Raw genomic sequence first — 16,204 nt, 5'->3', positions numbered from 1 at the left:
TTCCAAACTTTCATATAATTCAAATCCAGGACTCTTTCACTGATGACCATTCTACAACTCATACTATCTTCCAGCCGTAGTTAGTCCCCTATACTATGTTCCAGCTCAACAAAAATAATCATGGTTTAACTTTCCCATTGACTATATATGACAAATTTTTCACCATTTCATCCTCGCAGCAAAACCTTTTCAATGCTATTCTTGATGTGTGGGGTCCAATCTTTATTATCATCCACAGTTCTTTGAAGAAAAGAGATTATTTTTCTCACTCTGGCATTCTTGTCTATAGGTACCTTGCACGTGGTCAAATTTCTAGCTTACGGGAAGCCGTACCCTCCCCTTCCTCGTTTCTCCCTTGGGGGGGGGGGGATGAGGGTACGGCTATCAACTTGAGAGTGCAGGAGAATACAGTGCAATTTATACAGCGTAATTTGGGAGGAACTTTCCGTAATCGCAGGCTCACAATTTTTGCTTGTTTCAAACATGGCGGCACGTTCACTGATCATCGATTTATTCAAAAGCCCCAATGGAACACTGTATGGTGTTCTAATTGCTGTCTTCATTGTGGTTTTGACTACAGGTTTGGCTTATGAATTTCTTCAGTTGCTTTTAATGATTAATTTTGTCAGTTGATCTTTTTGATAAATCTTGTTTCACCTTTATGTTGATGACGTGTGCTCAAGTTTTCTTTTATCGATCGGTTCAAAATGGTAATTCTTTTTAAATGACGGGCAATCGGTCATTTGGCTTTGTTCAAATGAAACGCCTAAGCTACTGGTGACCTGATCCATCGACGGGACTAAAATAGATAAATTATGATTGTGAACACACAATTCTATTATTTTAATTTATTTTCTTAAATAGGCCATTTTACAGTTGTGTACTTAGTTGCCAAGCCTTTGATTTGGAGTGAGGCTGAAGGTGACCTTGTTGTGATAGAGACCTGTATCTAGTTAGCATGACAACAAAGTGATTTACATTTGAAAGGCAGCGAGGTTTGTATTATAACAAGGTCACCCCTAGTGTCACTCCCGTTCAAAGGCTTGGCAACCAAGCACACAACTGTAAAAAGGACTATTCTAGCTGTTGTAGAGAAAGTAAAGTAATTATAATTTTGTCTCTCGCAGTCTTGTACCTTTTCTTCGGTAGGAGTCGATCCAGAGGACGTGGGATCTTGTTGGTTGGACTAACAGATTCTGGCAAAACACTGCTTTACAGCAGAGTAAGCTTTGTATTTCTAACCCTTCATTTCTCTATCAACAGACGACATTACTAACTATCCAGTATGTAGGGAGTGATCAACCAAACCCCTGATTCAGAAGCAGGTGTAACAATGCTCAATGTTAGTTAAAAGGATATAAAACCAAGAGAAAAATTTTACACTGAAGCTGTCTACCTTATATGTTTTATTGCTTTCAATCTATTCAGCTTAATGTCTCCATTCAGGAGGTTGACAAAAAATTATTAATTTAGACTTGATGACGACAATTCTCACAGGATCCTTGAGGTATTCAGTACAGTTGTGTTTTTCATTTATTTGGTATGTTGAGCAGACATTACTAGATTCTCATCAGAAATAGGAAACTATGGAGGGGTGTTATGATAAGGTGGCAATACACTTTTATTGATGAATTGTGTTATGTATATGTTATATCAATTTGAACCTTGCTGTTTTCAGCTGTCTAGTGGAAAATATGTGATGACCCACACTTCAATAAAAGAAAACAAAGGCCAATATAAATTAAAAGCCAACAAGGTACTAAGCTATCTCACTTAAGATTTCTTAACTGTGCATATATATTTAGAAAGCTAATTTTGTATTCTAAGTACAAAAAACCATTGAGTTAATTTTTAATTAATTTTCATGCAAAGGAGACCATCATGTCTAAAACAGAAAAAAGCATTTTGTGGTTCACACCAGAGGGAGGTCTGTTTATGAAAAGGAAGAACCCATCTTGACCAAGTAACTATCTCGGCCCTGAGAGCGTAATTCTGTTTCCAAAATTGTAATAGGTTGTAATCCTGTTCTATTTCCGGGTCAACCAGTTCACTTAATTTTTTTCTTTGTTAGTTTGATTAACTGACTCCACTGACCTGTGTAATATTGTTGAACTTTTAGAGTGGCAAGACACTTGATCTAATAGATTTACCTGGGCACGAGAGAGTGAGATCAAGATTTGTAGAACAATACAAGAATCAGACAAGGTGCTGAGAACTTTTTGGAGACAAATTTGAATGTCCCTTTTTTGGAAGAAAAGTAGTGACAAACATTACTTGGTTTTGTACATGCCTTCTAACAGTTTTGATTTCTCTTTTAGAGGGATCTTGTTTGTTGTTGATAGTGTCAACTTTCCACGAGAAGCAAGAGATGTAGCAGAGTGAGTGACAAATTTTCTTCTGCATGGGGCTTCTCAAAAACACCAAAAAAGAATGTGGGTAATATCCAGCCATCTTGACCAAACAAGCTCGGTCAATAAAGGATTTATTGTATATCAAAATATTTCCCTTTAATAAGAATCAAAAATGACTTTTTTATTCATTTTATGTTTAAAAGAAAGTGTTTAACCTAAACTCATGATTAGACCAGCGATATGATAAAGTCCATTATTACTTCTTAGAAATTAATACCCACCCAGGGAGCCATCCATGCAACTAATGATGGTTTTGTAATCCACAACATAGATTGTACCATGTTTAAATGACCCATCATAAATGTGATGAAATGATACATGTGGTAATTAAGAACATTATGCTGCAATACTCTTTGCAGAATACTGGCAGAGTTTTAAACTATTCACTATGTATTGTACTGAAATGAAGTTAAAATTTTTTTTACCTTTGTACAGGATACTGTATGACATTCTTGGTGACAAGCATTTATCCAAATCAGCTTCTTCTATCCTGGTTGCATGTAACAAACAAGGTGAGACTGTTCTGGAATTCTCATGAATAGTTACTCTTCAAACAACTGACCAGGGCCCAGTTGTATAAAGGGAAGATGACACCATCCAAGTGATGAATTGCTATCCAGCAGTGATAAGTGATAGCGAAACATACTGTGCTGTCCACCAGATAGAGATATATCCAGAGAGTAGCATTATCCAACCTTGGAACAACTGGGGCCAGAACAACAACACAAATTCTCTGAAGGTTTCCGAAAATGAAGTTATTGATATTTCCTGCAACTTATATTGGCACAAATATCTCTCATACTGCATTTCATACAACCTTTTTGCTGTGGAAAATGTCCATAACAGGATACCTTGAAAATTATTTGGTCCCTTAAATGGTTACCTTTTTATTTACTTGTTGTAAAGATGTAGCTCTGTAGTGACTCTGTCATGAATTTCTTTTCAGACCTGACAATGGCCAAGTCACAAAGTGTAATAAAATCTCAGCTGGAAAAGGAGATGTAAGATTCTTTCTTTTGACCATAATTTATTATGGCATTGGTTGGTGATCTGTCCAGATTTCACTGTTTGCATCGAAATGGTTGCATATTAGTGTAATTTACTTGCAAGATAATTTTTTTCACGTAAAAAGTTGACAGAGATAATCTGACAAAGAGCGAGCTTACCATTGGTCAACTGCTGCTTCTTGGGTTTAGCTAATGGCTCCATTTTGTTATTTATTATTTTATCAGCAACACGCTTCGCGTCACGCGTGCCGCTGCCCTACAAGGACAAGATGGCGGCTCAACTAATGATACAGCATATGTCGGGAAGAAAGGCAAGGATTTTGAGTTCAGCCATGTGTTACCGCTGACCGTGGAATTTGCAGAGTGTAGTGCCAAGGGCCAAGTAGAGGGAGAGGCTGACATCACCGCAGTGGAAAAATGGCTGGAAAAGATCGCTTGAACCTTACGTTCTGACAAACGATTGTACGCTGTTTTGGAAAAATGGCTGGAAAAGATCGCATGAATCTTACGTTCGTACAAACGATTGTACGCTGTTTTTTGTGAGAAAAACCGTGTGCAAGAAATTCGAAAATGAAGTAAAGTAAAGTAATATACAGGAAGATTTCGAAATTATATCCAGGATTACATTCTTTTTTATGCTCTGAAAACTCGTGCTACGTCCCTGCCAATTAGATGCTAGACTAGAACTACTCGCGAGTTGAGCACTCGCGTCATCCCGTACGTGAAGGTGTTTACAGCCATTTGCCCTTCGTCTAATTGCCTTCTAATGATAATATACTATACGCTGAAGAGCCGTTTTTGGCTTCACGCCGTGCATTTAACATTTGGTTTGTGCTCGAATCTCTTATCTCTTACTTCGATATTCGCGTAATTGTTAATGCAGCGATATTCTCACTCGCGTCTTTAAACTTGTTTCAGCTCTTTGGTATTTTTACGGTAGTGTCAACCCTCGCCGATGAGATTTTCTCACTAGGATCTTTTGCAACTTCGCGCATGGCGCAGTTTTGATTTACTTTGCGTATAACAACAGTCAGCAAAATGCCCACTGAGACGTTGATGAAAGTGACAATAGGTCACTTGTCGTTAAAGAGAAATATATTTTTTAAAAAGTGAGCTAGCCTTTAAACTGGCTTCCTAGGGAACCGACTTTTCTTTCTACATACAAGAACAATGATGTAAGGCAAAGCCCTTGAGCCGTTCATGCAGGTACCTCGCACCTCCCCTCCACCTCTTTCGTATTGAAATGCTCTTATCCGAGGAATATGATGATTTTTTTCTGAATTTTGCTGAAGCAAGAATTAACAGGAAATCAAAACCGAAAAAAGGGAAGAGGTCTAAGGTGATACGCTCGGTGATCATCTTCCTCAGAAAGTTGCGAATTGCATATTACAATGCTTTTCTATTTCAGTTGAGGAAACCTTGAGCTCCGTTCAAAGGCGTATGTGTGTGATAGTCTTTTTACTTACTCCGTAAAGGCTTGGTCACTAATAAAAAAAGACGAGCAGATCGATTTACAAAGTTGTCATAGCAACTCCGAAGAAAGATTTGCATTTAAAAGAACTTAACATTAAATTTTCAACACAAACAGAGCATTTATGAACAATAGCAAGTAGTCTAGAAGAAAAAGTCAACGCGGTTGCGGCGTATACTGTTTATCAAGAGAGCGCTTAGGTTATTCATGTAATCGAGCCATGAACGAAGATGAACCTTCGGTTTTCGAAACATCGGCAGATAATGTAAACCAAACAGAAATTTCTGTTAGCGACAGTTTTACGAGCAATCAAATCAATGGAGCATCAGCGCATTCACCTTCAAGAGAAACAGAAACAAACGAACCAAGCTCTAGGGAAAGTGCATCTGGTTTTCCTAGAGGAAACATTGAAGCCAGTGACGATAATGATACAACGGAAACACCGCAATTTGAATCAAGAGCGGCGGGAATGTCGTCGCTAAATGCGGACGCTACTGCTAACTCCAGTTGCGTGACTGACGATGGAAAGATTGAAGAAAAAAATTCGCGGCCAGAACTAAAAGAAAGCCACGAGGGAGAATTGAATGGAGTTCAGGTGACTGAAGAAAGTCCTTTTCTTCAGTCAGTGAAATATTTAGAAAAGCATCAAATTCTCCGACTTTTCCAGGTGAGATTGGCTCGTGACAATTTCATTAATAAGCATCGCGGCCCACTAGCTTGATATTCTTTTCTTTTTTATCCTGTTAAGTCATGTTTCGTATCTCAATTAAACTTCTTTTATCTTTCTTCTTTTATACTTCGGCTAGCCGGGCTTTCTTGATTGTTTGTCTCTGATTTCAAATAACAAATAATCGTCCTTAATTTAACAGCGTAGTCTAGGTTATTAAGCACATAATAATCCAGGTTTTCATGCCCTAATAACGGTTTACATTTGAAGTAGCAGCATTCTCGCATTTGATTACTTCCAATTGGAAATTATAGCAAATTTCTTCAATTCATCAAAACTTTTTTTCTTGAGAAGAGTTTTAGTACTTAATATCAAATTAATAAATGTGTAATTCATGTCTAGCAGTTGTAAAAAGTCGAGTATTTGACTGCCTGAAGCAATGAGTGACCGACCAATGGCTGGATCACTAACGGCTGACTGACTCATAAATGACATGACTGGTTGACTCATTGGCTGGGTGGCTTACCGTTAAAATGACTGGGTTAATCACTGAGTCAGAGTGACTGATTTGCTAACTTACTGACAATCTGGCATGTGGTCGGAAGGGCTGAATCAGTGATGACTAATGGTTATGACTGAATGCATGACTGACTCAGTGCCTTATTGACCGACTGACTGACTTCATTGCATCACTCGCTGACTCGCTGATCAGGCTGATTGGGTGACTGACTGACTGACTGAATGGCTAACTAACTGATGACTCACCGGCCTACCAACGGTAAAACAGAAAATTCCTTGTCGGCAACTTTTCCCTTTTTCACAGAACTTCGCAGCCCAGATCGTTTACAAGAGACCTGATAACCCTCTACAGTACTTGGTGGATGAATTAGAAGGGTCCCGAGAAGAAGTGCGTGCGCATGAGCAAGTTCCAGTAACAAGCAAAAACTCTGATACACCAGATATGACATCATGACGCTTCCGTCCCTACCTGGAAGTCTCATAATGCAGTTGTAGTTGTGTACAAGAGAATTATACTGAGATATCTTAAAACAAAAAAAAAAAAGAAAAACCAAAAAAGAAATTTGGATACGTAACCTCAAAGATCGAAGAGGATTGCCGTGAGGTTGAATAAAATGTTGAAATAATCTCTTTAATTAAAGAGGAAAATGAACACCAAAGAGGGTCTCAATGGAGTAATGGCTTTTATAGCCAACGGTTAACATCATTCCATTTTTTTCACCAGAAATTTTATTTATAATTAACTTTTTGTACGACTATCGGTTAAAATTTGTCAATTTTTACGCCTAACGGCGCGGCTACCCCATCGAGACCCTCACCAAAGAGGATTGAATAACGCAGAACAAAAAGTGAATCGTTCAGGATAGCAATGACTCACACCGAATGTAGATAAGCTTCATTAACATCACGTAAATTGAATAGTAGCAATAGTAGTAGCAGTAGCATTTTCAACCTCATTCCCAGAGCCTTTTCCCTTAGTTGGGGGTGGGGCGAGAAACAAAGGGAAAAGGCCCTGGAAACGAGGTTGTACTGTAATTTAAGTGGCTCAAATATTAGAGTGTAAGTATTGTTATTAGCTCCATGTAACGTACAGTAATGTGAAAAGTATCAGTGTAATTAGTGTACAAAACAAAAAACAAAAATAATGTAGTGCTGGCTACATGGGTGACAACAGTGATTCTAAAAGCAAAAGAAGTATTTTGTTGTAGCTGTCGAGGTGAATCTTCAAGATCCACAACGGAGATCACAATTCGTTCGCAACATCTGCTTTAGTGCATGCGCTTCTGTGTATTAGATCAGGGAAGAGGTTATGAGCGAGGGCGTAGGAGGGCCCAGGAAGTTGATCAAGGGTGTTTTAAACCCACCTTTCCATCCATAACGCATAACAATACTTCAACTCTAGAAATTATCTTCGATGGGTTCAATAATGTATTAGTAATGCTAATCATTGGTCATTTTCGATTCTTCGTAACAACAATAGAAAGTGGTGGAACTCCTGCAGAAAACATCAAATGATTTCGCTCCAACTGATATAATCGTGTGAAAGCTTTAGAATAAGGAATTAATCAATTTGAGTTGGAACCGCTGAGTGTCATATCGCGGTCATTGAAGAGGAATTTTGATGCAAATTTGTACCTATTTCTTCCCTTAAGAATAATCGTCGCATAGCAATTCAACAGCGTGACACGTGTGTATCTCATGAATATCACACACATCTTCGCAACTCAGTTCTGTTGAAGAGTTACGCTGCTTCACAAGAAACAATAACTTTGTGCAACAAACTTCCAGAAGCATTCAAATCGTTTAGTCGATGATTCAAATCAAAGAATCTAGAGATCTCCTGTATCAAGATCGCGAAGTGTGAAGAGTTAGTTGAACACGCGGCGATCCGGCGAATATTTGCCAACTTCTATCACAAGTCCTGCTAAGAACTTAGATTATCGTCTTCTTCGGGACGGTAACCTTTTAACTCTTCATCATTGACATATCTTGATTTACTTTCGTTTAAGTTTTAAGCTTCAAACAACCTAATCTAATCGAAAGATCCGGAAAGAGAAATTTTCATCATTGTCACGAGGCCAAAAAATGGCGGAATATCTGATTAGCGGTCACACAAGTTACGTACCAGAGGACGGCCTCAGCGCAAACCAGTTGTTTGAAAGCGGCCAAGGTTTAACGTACGATGATTTCCTTATTTTACCTGGCTACATCGATTTCACAGCGGATACTGTTGATCTTGCATCGGCGCTCACAAGAAATATTTCTCTGAAAACACCACTTGTTAGTTCACCGATGGATACCGTGACAGAATCTAAAATGGCGATTGCAATGGCTTTGCATGGAGGAATTGGTAAGAGAGGGCTTGATCTTGCTAGTTTAAATATACATTAATGGGAATTGTAATATAGGATAGATGGATTTAAAAAAAAAAACAAACAAAATTTATAGACTAAACACTCATTAAGTCAAGTGCAATTCTCTCGATTATGTATGCTACAATTTCCAAAGTTTACTTTGTTAAGATCTGCTAATGAATCTGAATTGTTTTTATCGATGATAGAAATATCGCAGCTGTCGCTAATCATTATTAAAATGCGTGTTTCAACAGACTCTGGGAAAGAGTTTGTACATTCCCTGATTATGTTTTCGTGACTCGTGACGCACGTGTGATCATGTTTTCTGTTTAACTCTGTTTATAATTTCTTACCTCATCTTTATGTCACCCTTGAAAATAAATTTGTGCATGAACAATCTTTGAACCCTACTGTAAACTTATGAAATTGAATTGATTTTATTATTTAGTTAAAAGCTAAGTGTACTAGGCAGATCGCGTGATTGTTCGGCGCGATTTGAAGCCCTTGCTGAGTCCTCCGCGCGTGTTCGACCTTTTACTCGCGAGAATGAATGAATGCCTTTGGCACTGAAATCTGTGGTCACACAATCCCATAAGCGCAACTTCTAGACAGAACGTGCGTTGTAGGCAAATTAGTCATTTTCTCCTTTGTTTGCTTGTTTGTTAGTCATTCGTTTTCTTCCATCTCCTCATTTTTTTGCTTTTGCAGGAGTCCATTACCCATTAATGGGCTCCTGGCTATCAGTTGGATTACTAAGAAATAGTCAGAAAAATATCTAAGGGGCATCAAAGCAAAAAGTGCTTACGAAGCCACGCACAATTAAGTAACTCAGGCGAACCTAAGCATCTTCGGAGAACGAATGTCCAGCTAATTTGCGCTTCTTGGAAAGACGCCTGCAATACACACCACCTGTCAGCTTGGATTTATTCGGGTATTTAAAAATATTGATGATGTAATGGATTAAGTATTGATGTCGACTACCCGTCGGTTATATTTTCATGGTGACAGTTGCAGTGGCTAATAGTTTACAGAATTTGTCGCTGTAGCGACATTCTAGAAATAACTTTATATGTTCTCTCGCTAATCTAATATTTATTTCAAGGCATTCTCCATCATAACTGCAGCGTGGAATTTCAAGCCAACGAAGTACGCAAAGTGAAGAAGTTCGAACAGGGATTTATAAGCGATCCCATCGTGCTCAGCCCGCGTAACACCGTGCGTGACGTCATGGAAATTAAAAAGAAACATGGCTTTTCTGGAATACCGCTGACAGGTGAGAAACTGGCACCTTTTAAGGTATTCTAGGGCGGGTCAAAGCCCTAGAGGTTTGCATCGGTCTCTCGTTTAATGCTTTGTAACCTCTTATGTGCGAGTCATTCAACCATTTACTCTTCTATCTCGTTTGTCTGTTTGTTTGTTTCCAGATACCGGTCGTCTTAGCGGTGTCTTGGTTGGAATTGTCACATCACGTGACATTGATTTTCTGGCTGAACATGAATATAATTTGAAGCTGGACAAAGTTATGACACCGCGTGATCAGTTGATTGTGGCCCAGGCCGGATGCACTCTGAAAGAGGCCAATCAAATCTTACAGAAGAGCAAAAAGGTCAATGTTTATTCTTTGTGGACCGAGGTTGCACATCCCTCGACACTTCATCTCCCTAAGATAATGTGCATATAAGCTCTATCGAAATTATTTATGTATTGAGTGCTTTTCGATTGAGTGTCGTAAAACCAAAACCAAAGTAATGACAACGGCCAATCAGAAGAAAGGAAAATGCCTAAAGGGCCGGCAATGAGAACTCAAAGTAAAATCAACCAAACTGCCTAAAGCGCGGTAAAACGCGGGCGACCGACTCGTGACTGGTTTAAGTTTTGCATCTGATTGGTTGAGAGAAGGGGCGGGTGTTTTCTGGACCAATCACAAAGCGAAGTGAAGCAAAATCAAAGCAATCCCGACGCTCAATTGAAAATTGCTCTCTCTGTCTGAAACATTTGACCTCGTTTGATATTCATTAAAATGTATTTTCGATTTGGAAATAACATCGGTTTGTAAAACACTTAACGCATTTTTACCTGTCATACAAAGTGTGCCCATCTGTAAAGAAAGTTCAGAAAGCATTTCATTCACCTCTTTCTATCTTGTAAGTGAAGGCAGAATCCTCTTTATAGGCATACAGTTGCAAAAAGGCCGAAAGCTGAACCCGATTTTATCCCGAGCATCGTCCGAGGGCTTCCGTTGCGTCAAGCGTATGTTCGCTGCGTTAAAATGACATCTTTTTAATTGTCTCCTTTGTAGGCCAAGCTTCCCATCGTCAATGATAAAGGAGAGCTAGTGTCTCTCATGGCGCATACAGATCTGAAGAAAAACCGCGATTTCCCATTGGCGTCCAAAGATGGGAAAAAACAACTTTTAGTCGGAGCTGCCGTGGGCACGCGTGAGGAGGATAAACTCAGAATTGAGGCTCTCGTTCAAGCTGGGGTCGATGTTGTTGTGCTGGACTCGTCCCAAGGAAACTCCATCTTCCAAATCAATCTTTTAAAGTACATCAAATTAAACTACCCGGATCTACAAGTATGTTTTTAGAACATTTTAAGAAAATGTATTAAGATTATGAACGCGCTCAGAGAGTGGGGAGTGGGGATTGGGTTGTAGTGAGAGCGCTCGCCTCCCACCACCGTGGCCTGGGTTCGTTTCCTGGACCTGGCGTCACAAGTGGGTTGAGTCTGTGGGTGGTGCTTTGAGGGTTTTTCTCCTGGTCCTCCTTTTTCCTCCTCCCTGACAAAGCGACATTCCAAATTCAAATTCCACCTCGAAACAGTGGGCAAGAAGAGCCACTTTGCGGAATGTTCATTGCTAAATTCCCATCAAATTTCTATTCTATGCACGTGAAACTGTATGTGGGTCTAGAGATGCTCTTTTTACAGTTAGCCTCGTTGGTTTACTGTGATCCTCGTGTATTGTCCTGTTTGGACTTCATTTGAATCCGTTGTAACTGTTCACTTCCTTTCGCAGCTTGCCGTAAAATCCCTTTGCCTCGTACTGTACTAATTAGGAAACGCGGTGGCTAAAATAATGAACGTCATTTTCTTCTCTCCTCTCTCTTGAAGGTAATAGCCGGAAATGTCGTAACCGCTGCTCAGGCCAAAAACCTGATAGACGCAGGCGCAGACGCTCTTCGAGTGGGAATGGGAAGTGGGTCAATTTGTATTACGCAAGAGGTTATGGCAGTCGGTCGGCCCCAGGCCACTGCTGTATTCCGAGTGGCAGAGTATGCACGAAGGTTTGGAGTGCCTGTGGTTGCCGATGGTGGAATTAGAAATGTGGGTCACATTTTAAAGGCGCTGTCACTTGGAGCATCGACTGTCATGATGGGTTCGCTCCTTGCTGGGACCACAGAGACACCTGGAGAGTATTTTTTCTCGGATGGCGTTCGTCTGAAGAAGTATCGAGGTAAAGACTGCATATCACCGAGTACTTTTTTTTATAATAACACATAAAGCCAATGTGGACTCAAAGAAAAAACGAACAAACTGCCATGGAAAAACGCGTGCGACCAAGTCACGGTTGATTTAATTGCAATTTACAAATAAGTGTCGAAGTTAATTTTTCTTTCCTTCACTCTGTGATCGGTCGATAGAACTCGCGTCACCGTCTAGACCGATCAGGTTCAAAACTGAAACCACACGTTACTTGGTCGCTCGTGTTTTCCCGCGTTTCAGAGAGTTTGCTTGTTTTTGCTTTGAGTTGTTATTGGCTTCCTGTGATATTTTTCTTTGTTCTGATTGGCTGTTGTACTTTGGCTTTGGTCTTACGACAGTCAATCAAAAAGCACTCTGACTAGTTTCGCATCTAACTGGTTGAGAAGTTGGCGCGAAATCCCTTAGACTAGTCTCAAAGTATAGAAAAGCAAAACCAATGTAATATCGGATTACTTTCGAAGCTCGGTTAAAATTGCTCTACGGGTTCGACCCCCGGAAGGCCTTCTCACGATATCTTATTCACCTTGGGACGCACTTGGCGATATTTTTCATCGATGGGGGAATTTAGAATTCTACATTGACGGAAAGCTTTTTCCGTTTTTATTTCCGACAATTTAAAAATTTCGATGGCTTTCCCCTCTTTTAATTTTGCAATTCACAGATGTTAAGGAAATCGCAGTTAAACCTTCTGTCAATAGATTGAGTGATGTAGAGATAAGAAGGAACTTAAAACAATTTCCGTTATACTTATACAAGATTTTGAAAATAATACGCTGTCTTAATGTTCGCAGTGCACTGTTTGGAAAAACCCTGCAATGAAAGCGTGCTTGCATGAAAACGCTGCGTATCTTTATCTCGTTTCTCGCCTTCATTACTTTACCTGTTTAAAAAAAAAATGCACAAAGTTTTTTTTTAATCAAAGGAAGTAACAAATTTGCTGCTTTCTCTTGCGTGCAGAGAACGTATTTATTAACTCAGAAGGTCACCAAGGCTATGAACAGTTCCGTTCGCTAAATGACCACCCGAAAATTAAGTTCGTGTTAAACCTGGCAATCAAAGCCAACGAGATAATTTTTATCCTCGCAGAAAGCCTGTTTATCCGTTAATTAGGTTTAAAAAAAGATGAGAAATCTTTCCGGTGATATTAATCAAAATATCTCTGGGTGTTTTCTTTACCTCTTGTGTTTCATTGAGCTCACTAAATATAAAACTCGTTGATCTATTTTAAATGGTATGCCAATTGCGCAATGAAAGACAATGTAAGTTGGTATAGGTGACAACAGACACCTTTTCTCCGCAAGGAATTTGACTAACCGCCAATTTTCCATTTCCGAAATGCCCGCCTTCAATTTGATATATGTTTAAGGTTAGTGTGAGGTCTTTCCAGGCGTCTTTTCATTCCTTGAAACCTCAAAGAAGCTTCGGTTGATATATAAATAGTTTTTTTTTGATTTACCAAATTACTCAAAGGTATTAATGGCATTTGCGAATAAAATTTAATGATTTCTCGAATCAGAGTGTGAATCATGTCCTGACGACATAGGTTTTCACCTGGCTTTAACCTTTCCGTTATAAACACATTAATTGACAATATTGTCTTCTTAGAATCGGTGGTAATTCCTTTAATTTCCTGCGAGAAAAGGAAATTATATCCTTTTGTTCCAATATTTATGAATAAGTTGGCATATGATAAATCAATAAACGTAAGTTATTAGAAACGTGTCAAGGAGCTTAGCGCCCTCCAGGTGATATAATTTCTCATAACGGTTTTTTCTCTGTAATCTGTTACTCAATAACGCAAGGACTTCAAATAAATACTCACAGAGCTACTAAAACGTAAGTTATTAGAAACGTGTTAAGGAACTTAGCGCTCTCCAGGTGATACAATTGCTCATAACGGTTTTTCTCTATAATCTGTTAATCAATAACTCAATGTCTTCAAATGAATACTCACAGAGCTACTATGATTGTTGAATTGATGATGGAAAGGTTCAAAGTGCCTGTATCACAAATACTTACAATAGATGGAAACATAAAGTCTTGTTAGCGTTGTTCCCCCCCCCCCCCCCACCGTCGGGGGTGATATCGCTTTTCGTGGCGAGAACTGACAAGGGGTGTTGGTATTTCGCTGAATGGGATGGTATTCCTTCAGAGGTAACACTTTGCATTCTGTCTCGTCCAGACCTCGTGCGCGTGCGCCAACCAGACTAACCACAAGCTTAGCGGCCGTGGCTCTCATTTGATGGATGTTTTAATCATTCTTTTTCTGAGTCTGACGGTAAAAACGAAAATGCACAATGAGATTCACAATTATTTGTTTTTAAAGTAAAAACTGAGATGGCGAATGTTTGAGCTGAAATACAGAAAGGTGTTAAATTAAACTGTCACGAACATGGAACAATAAAAATATTCTAATCATCCAAATCTTGGCCTTTCGATTTCTCTCTCAGCCTTCACATTGTCGGTAGGAAGCTTCGTCACTGAACTGGGGAACGCTCTTTGACGAGGAAGACCGTATTATCGTCGGTTGATTGAGACTAGTCATTTTCTGAAAGTTCCTACAACGCGATATCATCAGTTTTTTTTTTTCCGTTGAAAAATGTCTTCAGTGACAAGGCAACCCTTAAATGAAAGTTTTTCAGAGTAAACAAACAGCATAGAGGCAAGGACGGGTAAGAATAAGCCAAATAGGAACACAGATTGCTAAAAATGACGAAGATTCACACAGATTACAAACAACCAGGTTGAAGGGGGGTTACCTCTGATGGAAAGCCATCCCACCCAGGGTAATATCATTTCGCTCTGACGAAGGGCTAACACTCGAAACTTCAGCTTTGAAACCCTTTACGCTGGTCAATTTACATTTTGAACTCAGTTGGTAAAAAACCAAACTACCTTGTTACCCCCACCGACGCAACACCATAGTTTCTTTAGAAATTTACCCCCTCTAATATCAACAACACTTTATGAGTCCTATCTCTTCCAACTAAGGGAAAGAGATTGATGTTTCATGATTAACAAAACATGAGGTCTTATTTTTAACTTATGCATTAACAATCCAGCTCTTATGCCTCTTCTCTTGATAGGTATGGGCTCACTGGACGCATTGGAGCACGGATCAAGCCAGAGTCGTTACTTTGTGGAAAGCAACAGACTGAAAGTAGCGCAAGGGGTGTCGGGAACGGTGCCAGACAAGGGAAGTGTCCATCGCTTTGTTCCATACCTCTACGCGGGTATTCAACATGGCTGCCAAGATATGGGCACCCAGAGCCTCACCGCCACTCGATCCATGATGTACAGCGGTCAACTCAAATTTGAAAAAAGGAGTCCGTCGGCACAAAAGGAAGGAGGCGTCCACGGTTTGCATTCATACGAAAAGAGGTTATATTGATGGTCAGAACAATATTTGTGAACATACTATGTGGCGTTGCCGGAAACTTTCGTGACAGTTGCTTGCGAAGTGACCTAAAGTTGTTGTCTTTAATGCACGAACGGTTTTACCTCACTGTCGATGTGACACACTTTACAGTTGTATGATACTTCAACACCTTTCCTTGGTTTCGAAAGTTACCCCATCGAAAGCTTGTTCCTCTTGTCACGGCGCTACGTGAGAATCAAAGACTCACATAGAGAGTTCCTTACCAGTTTTATAATTGTGCGAAATGTATCGCATTTGCGTGATGCTCAGTTACTTTGAGAACCTTAGCTGAATTGACTGTTGTGTGACATTAATTGAAACTGAACTGTTGTGTGACTTGATACGAGTCTTTGTGAGCGTCGTTATCTCTGTCCAGTTTTTCTAGGGCGCGAACAGAGAATTATAGGATGTCTGTGCTGTTTCGAAATGTTAGATTTAATTACGACTAAAAATTTTGATTTCTATTACACTAGTGAAATCCGTTTTTTAAACATTATTGTACAGAGTGATCAATTCAAAGAAAACACGCGAGCATATTCCAAACCTTTAAAAAGTGTTTCGATTAAGGAGTAACAGGGACGTACGGGGCAGGCGCAGTGTTAGACAGTAATTGTGTTGAGAATTTTATAAACTGAAATAGGTGCAATTACACCATATGAGCCCATAAGTCACGAAATGCACCTTGAACTTGCAGACTTATAATTAGTAAATGACCGAATGACCGCCATATTAGCGCATTTAAGCTGGTTGACGTTAGGAGGGAATTGGGAAGGGGTGATAGTAGCCTGTGCCACGCCTTCAGATCGTAGAGAGGAGCGAAAAGTAAAAAGCGGGCGTGAAGACATCAGCAAACAAGCGGACGCAGAGGTTGCAG

General features: G+C 39.6%; 3 protein-coding genes across 3 annotated transcripts; all 3 read left to right on the top strand.

Annotated features, from left to right (window-relative positions):
- Positions 1–15: 15 nt before the first annotated feature.
- LOC111338727 (signal recognition particle receptor subunit beta) lies at positions 16–4,531 on the top strand. Its single transcript, XM_022945240.2, has 8 exons — positions 16–580; positions 1,128–1,222; positions 1,679–1,756; positions 2,120–2,205; positions 2,319–2,378; positions 2,847–2,923; positions 3,358–3,412; positions 3,644–4,531. Exons 1-8 carry the CDS (start codon positions 484–486, stop codon positions 3,855–3,857), a joined length of 762 nt encoding a protein of 253 aa, XP_022800975.2. The 5' UTR covers positions 16–483; the 3' UTR covers positions 3,858–4,531.
- Positions 4,532–4,979: 448 nt separating this feature from the next.
- Positions 4,980–7,227, top strand: LOC111338731 (uncharacterized). The gene is made up of 2 exons (XM_022945247.2): positions 4,980–5,556; positions 6,380–7,227. Exons 1-2 carry the CDS (start codon positions 5,110–5,112, stop codon positions 6,527–6,529), a joined length of 597 nt encoding a protein of 198 aa, XP_022800982.2. The 5' UTR covers positions 4,980–5,109; the 3' UTR covers positions 6,530–7,227.
- Positions 7,228–7,373: 146 nt separating this feature from the next.
- LOC111338730 (inosine-5'-monophosphate dehydrogenase 2) lies at positions 7,374–15,797 on the top strand. Its single transcript, XM_022945246.2, has 6 exons — positions 7,374–8,425; positions 9,532–9,702; positions 9,854–10,035; positions 10,729–11,004; positions 11,541–11,883; positions 14,999–15,797. Exons 1-6 carry the CDS (start codon positions 8,161–8,163, stop codon positions 15,301–15,303), a joined length of 1,542 nt encoding a protein of 513 aa, XP_022800981.2. The 5' UTR covers positions 7,374–8,160; the 3' UTR covers positions 15,304–15,797.
- Positions 15,798–16,204: the final 407 nt, after the last annotated feature.

This window comes from Stylophora pistillata, chromosome 8 (genome assembly GCF_964205215.1).
Source record: "Stylophora pistillata chromosome 8, jaStyPist1.2, whole genome shotgun sequence".
NCBI classification, from domain to species: Eukaryota; Metazoa; Cnidaria; class Anthozoa; order Scleractinia; family Pocilloporidae; genus Stylophora; species Stylophora pistillata.
Note: the sequence above shows the minus strand (reverse complement) of the source record. Positions and strands in the feature narration are given on the sequence as shown.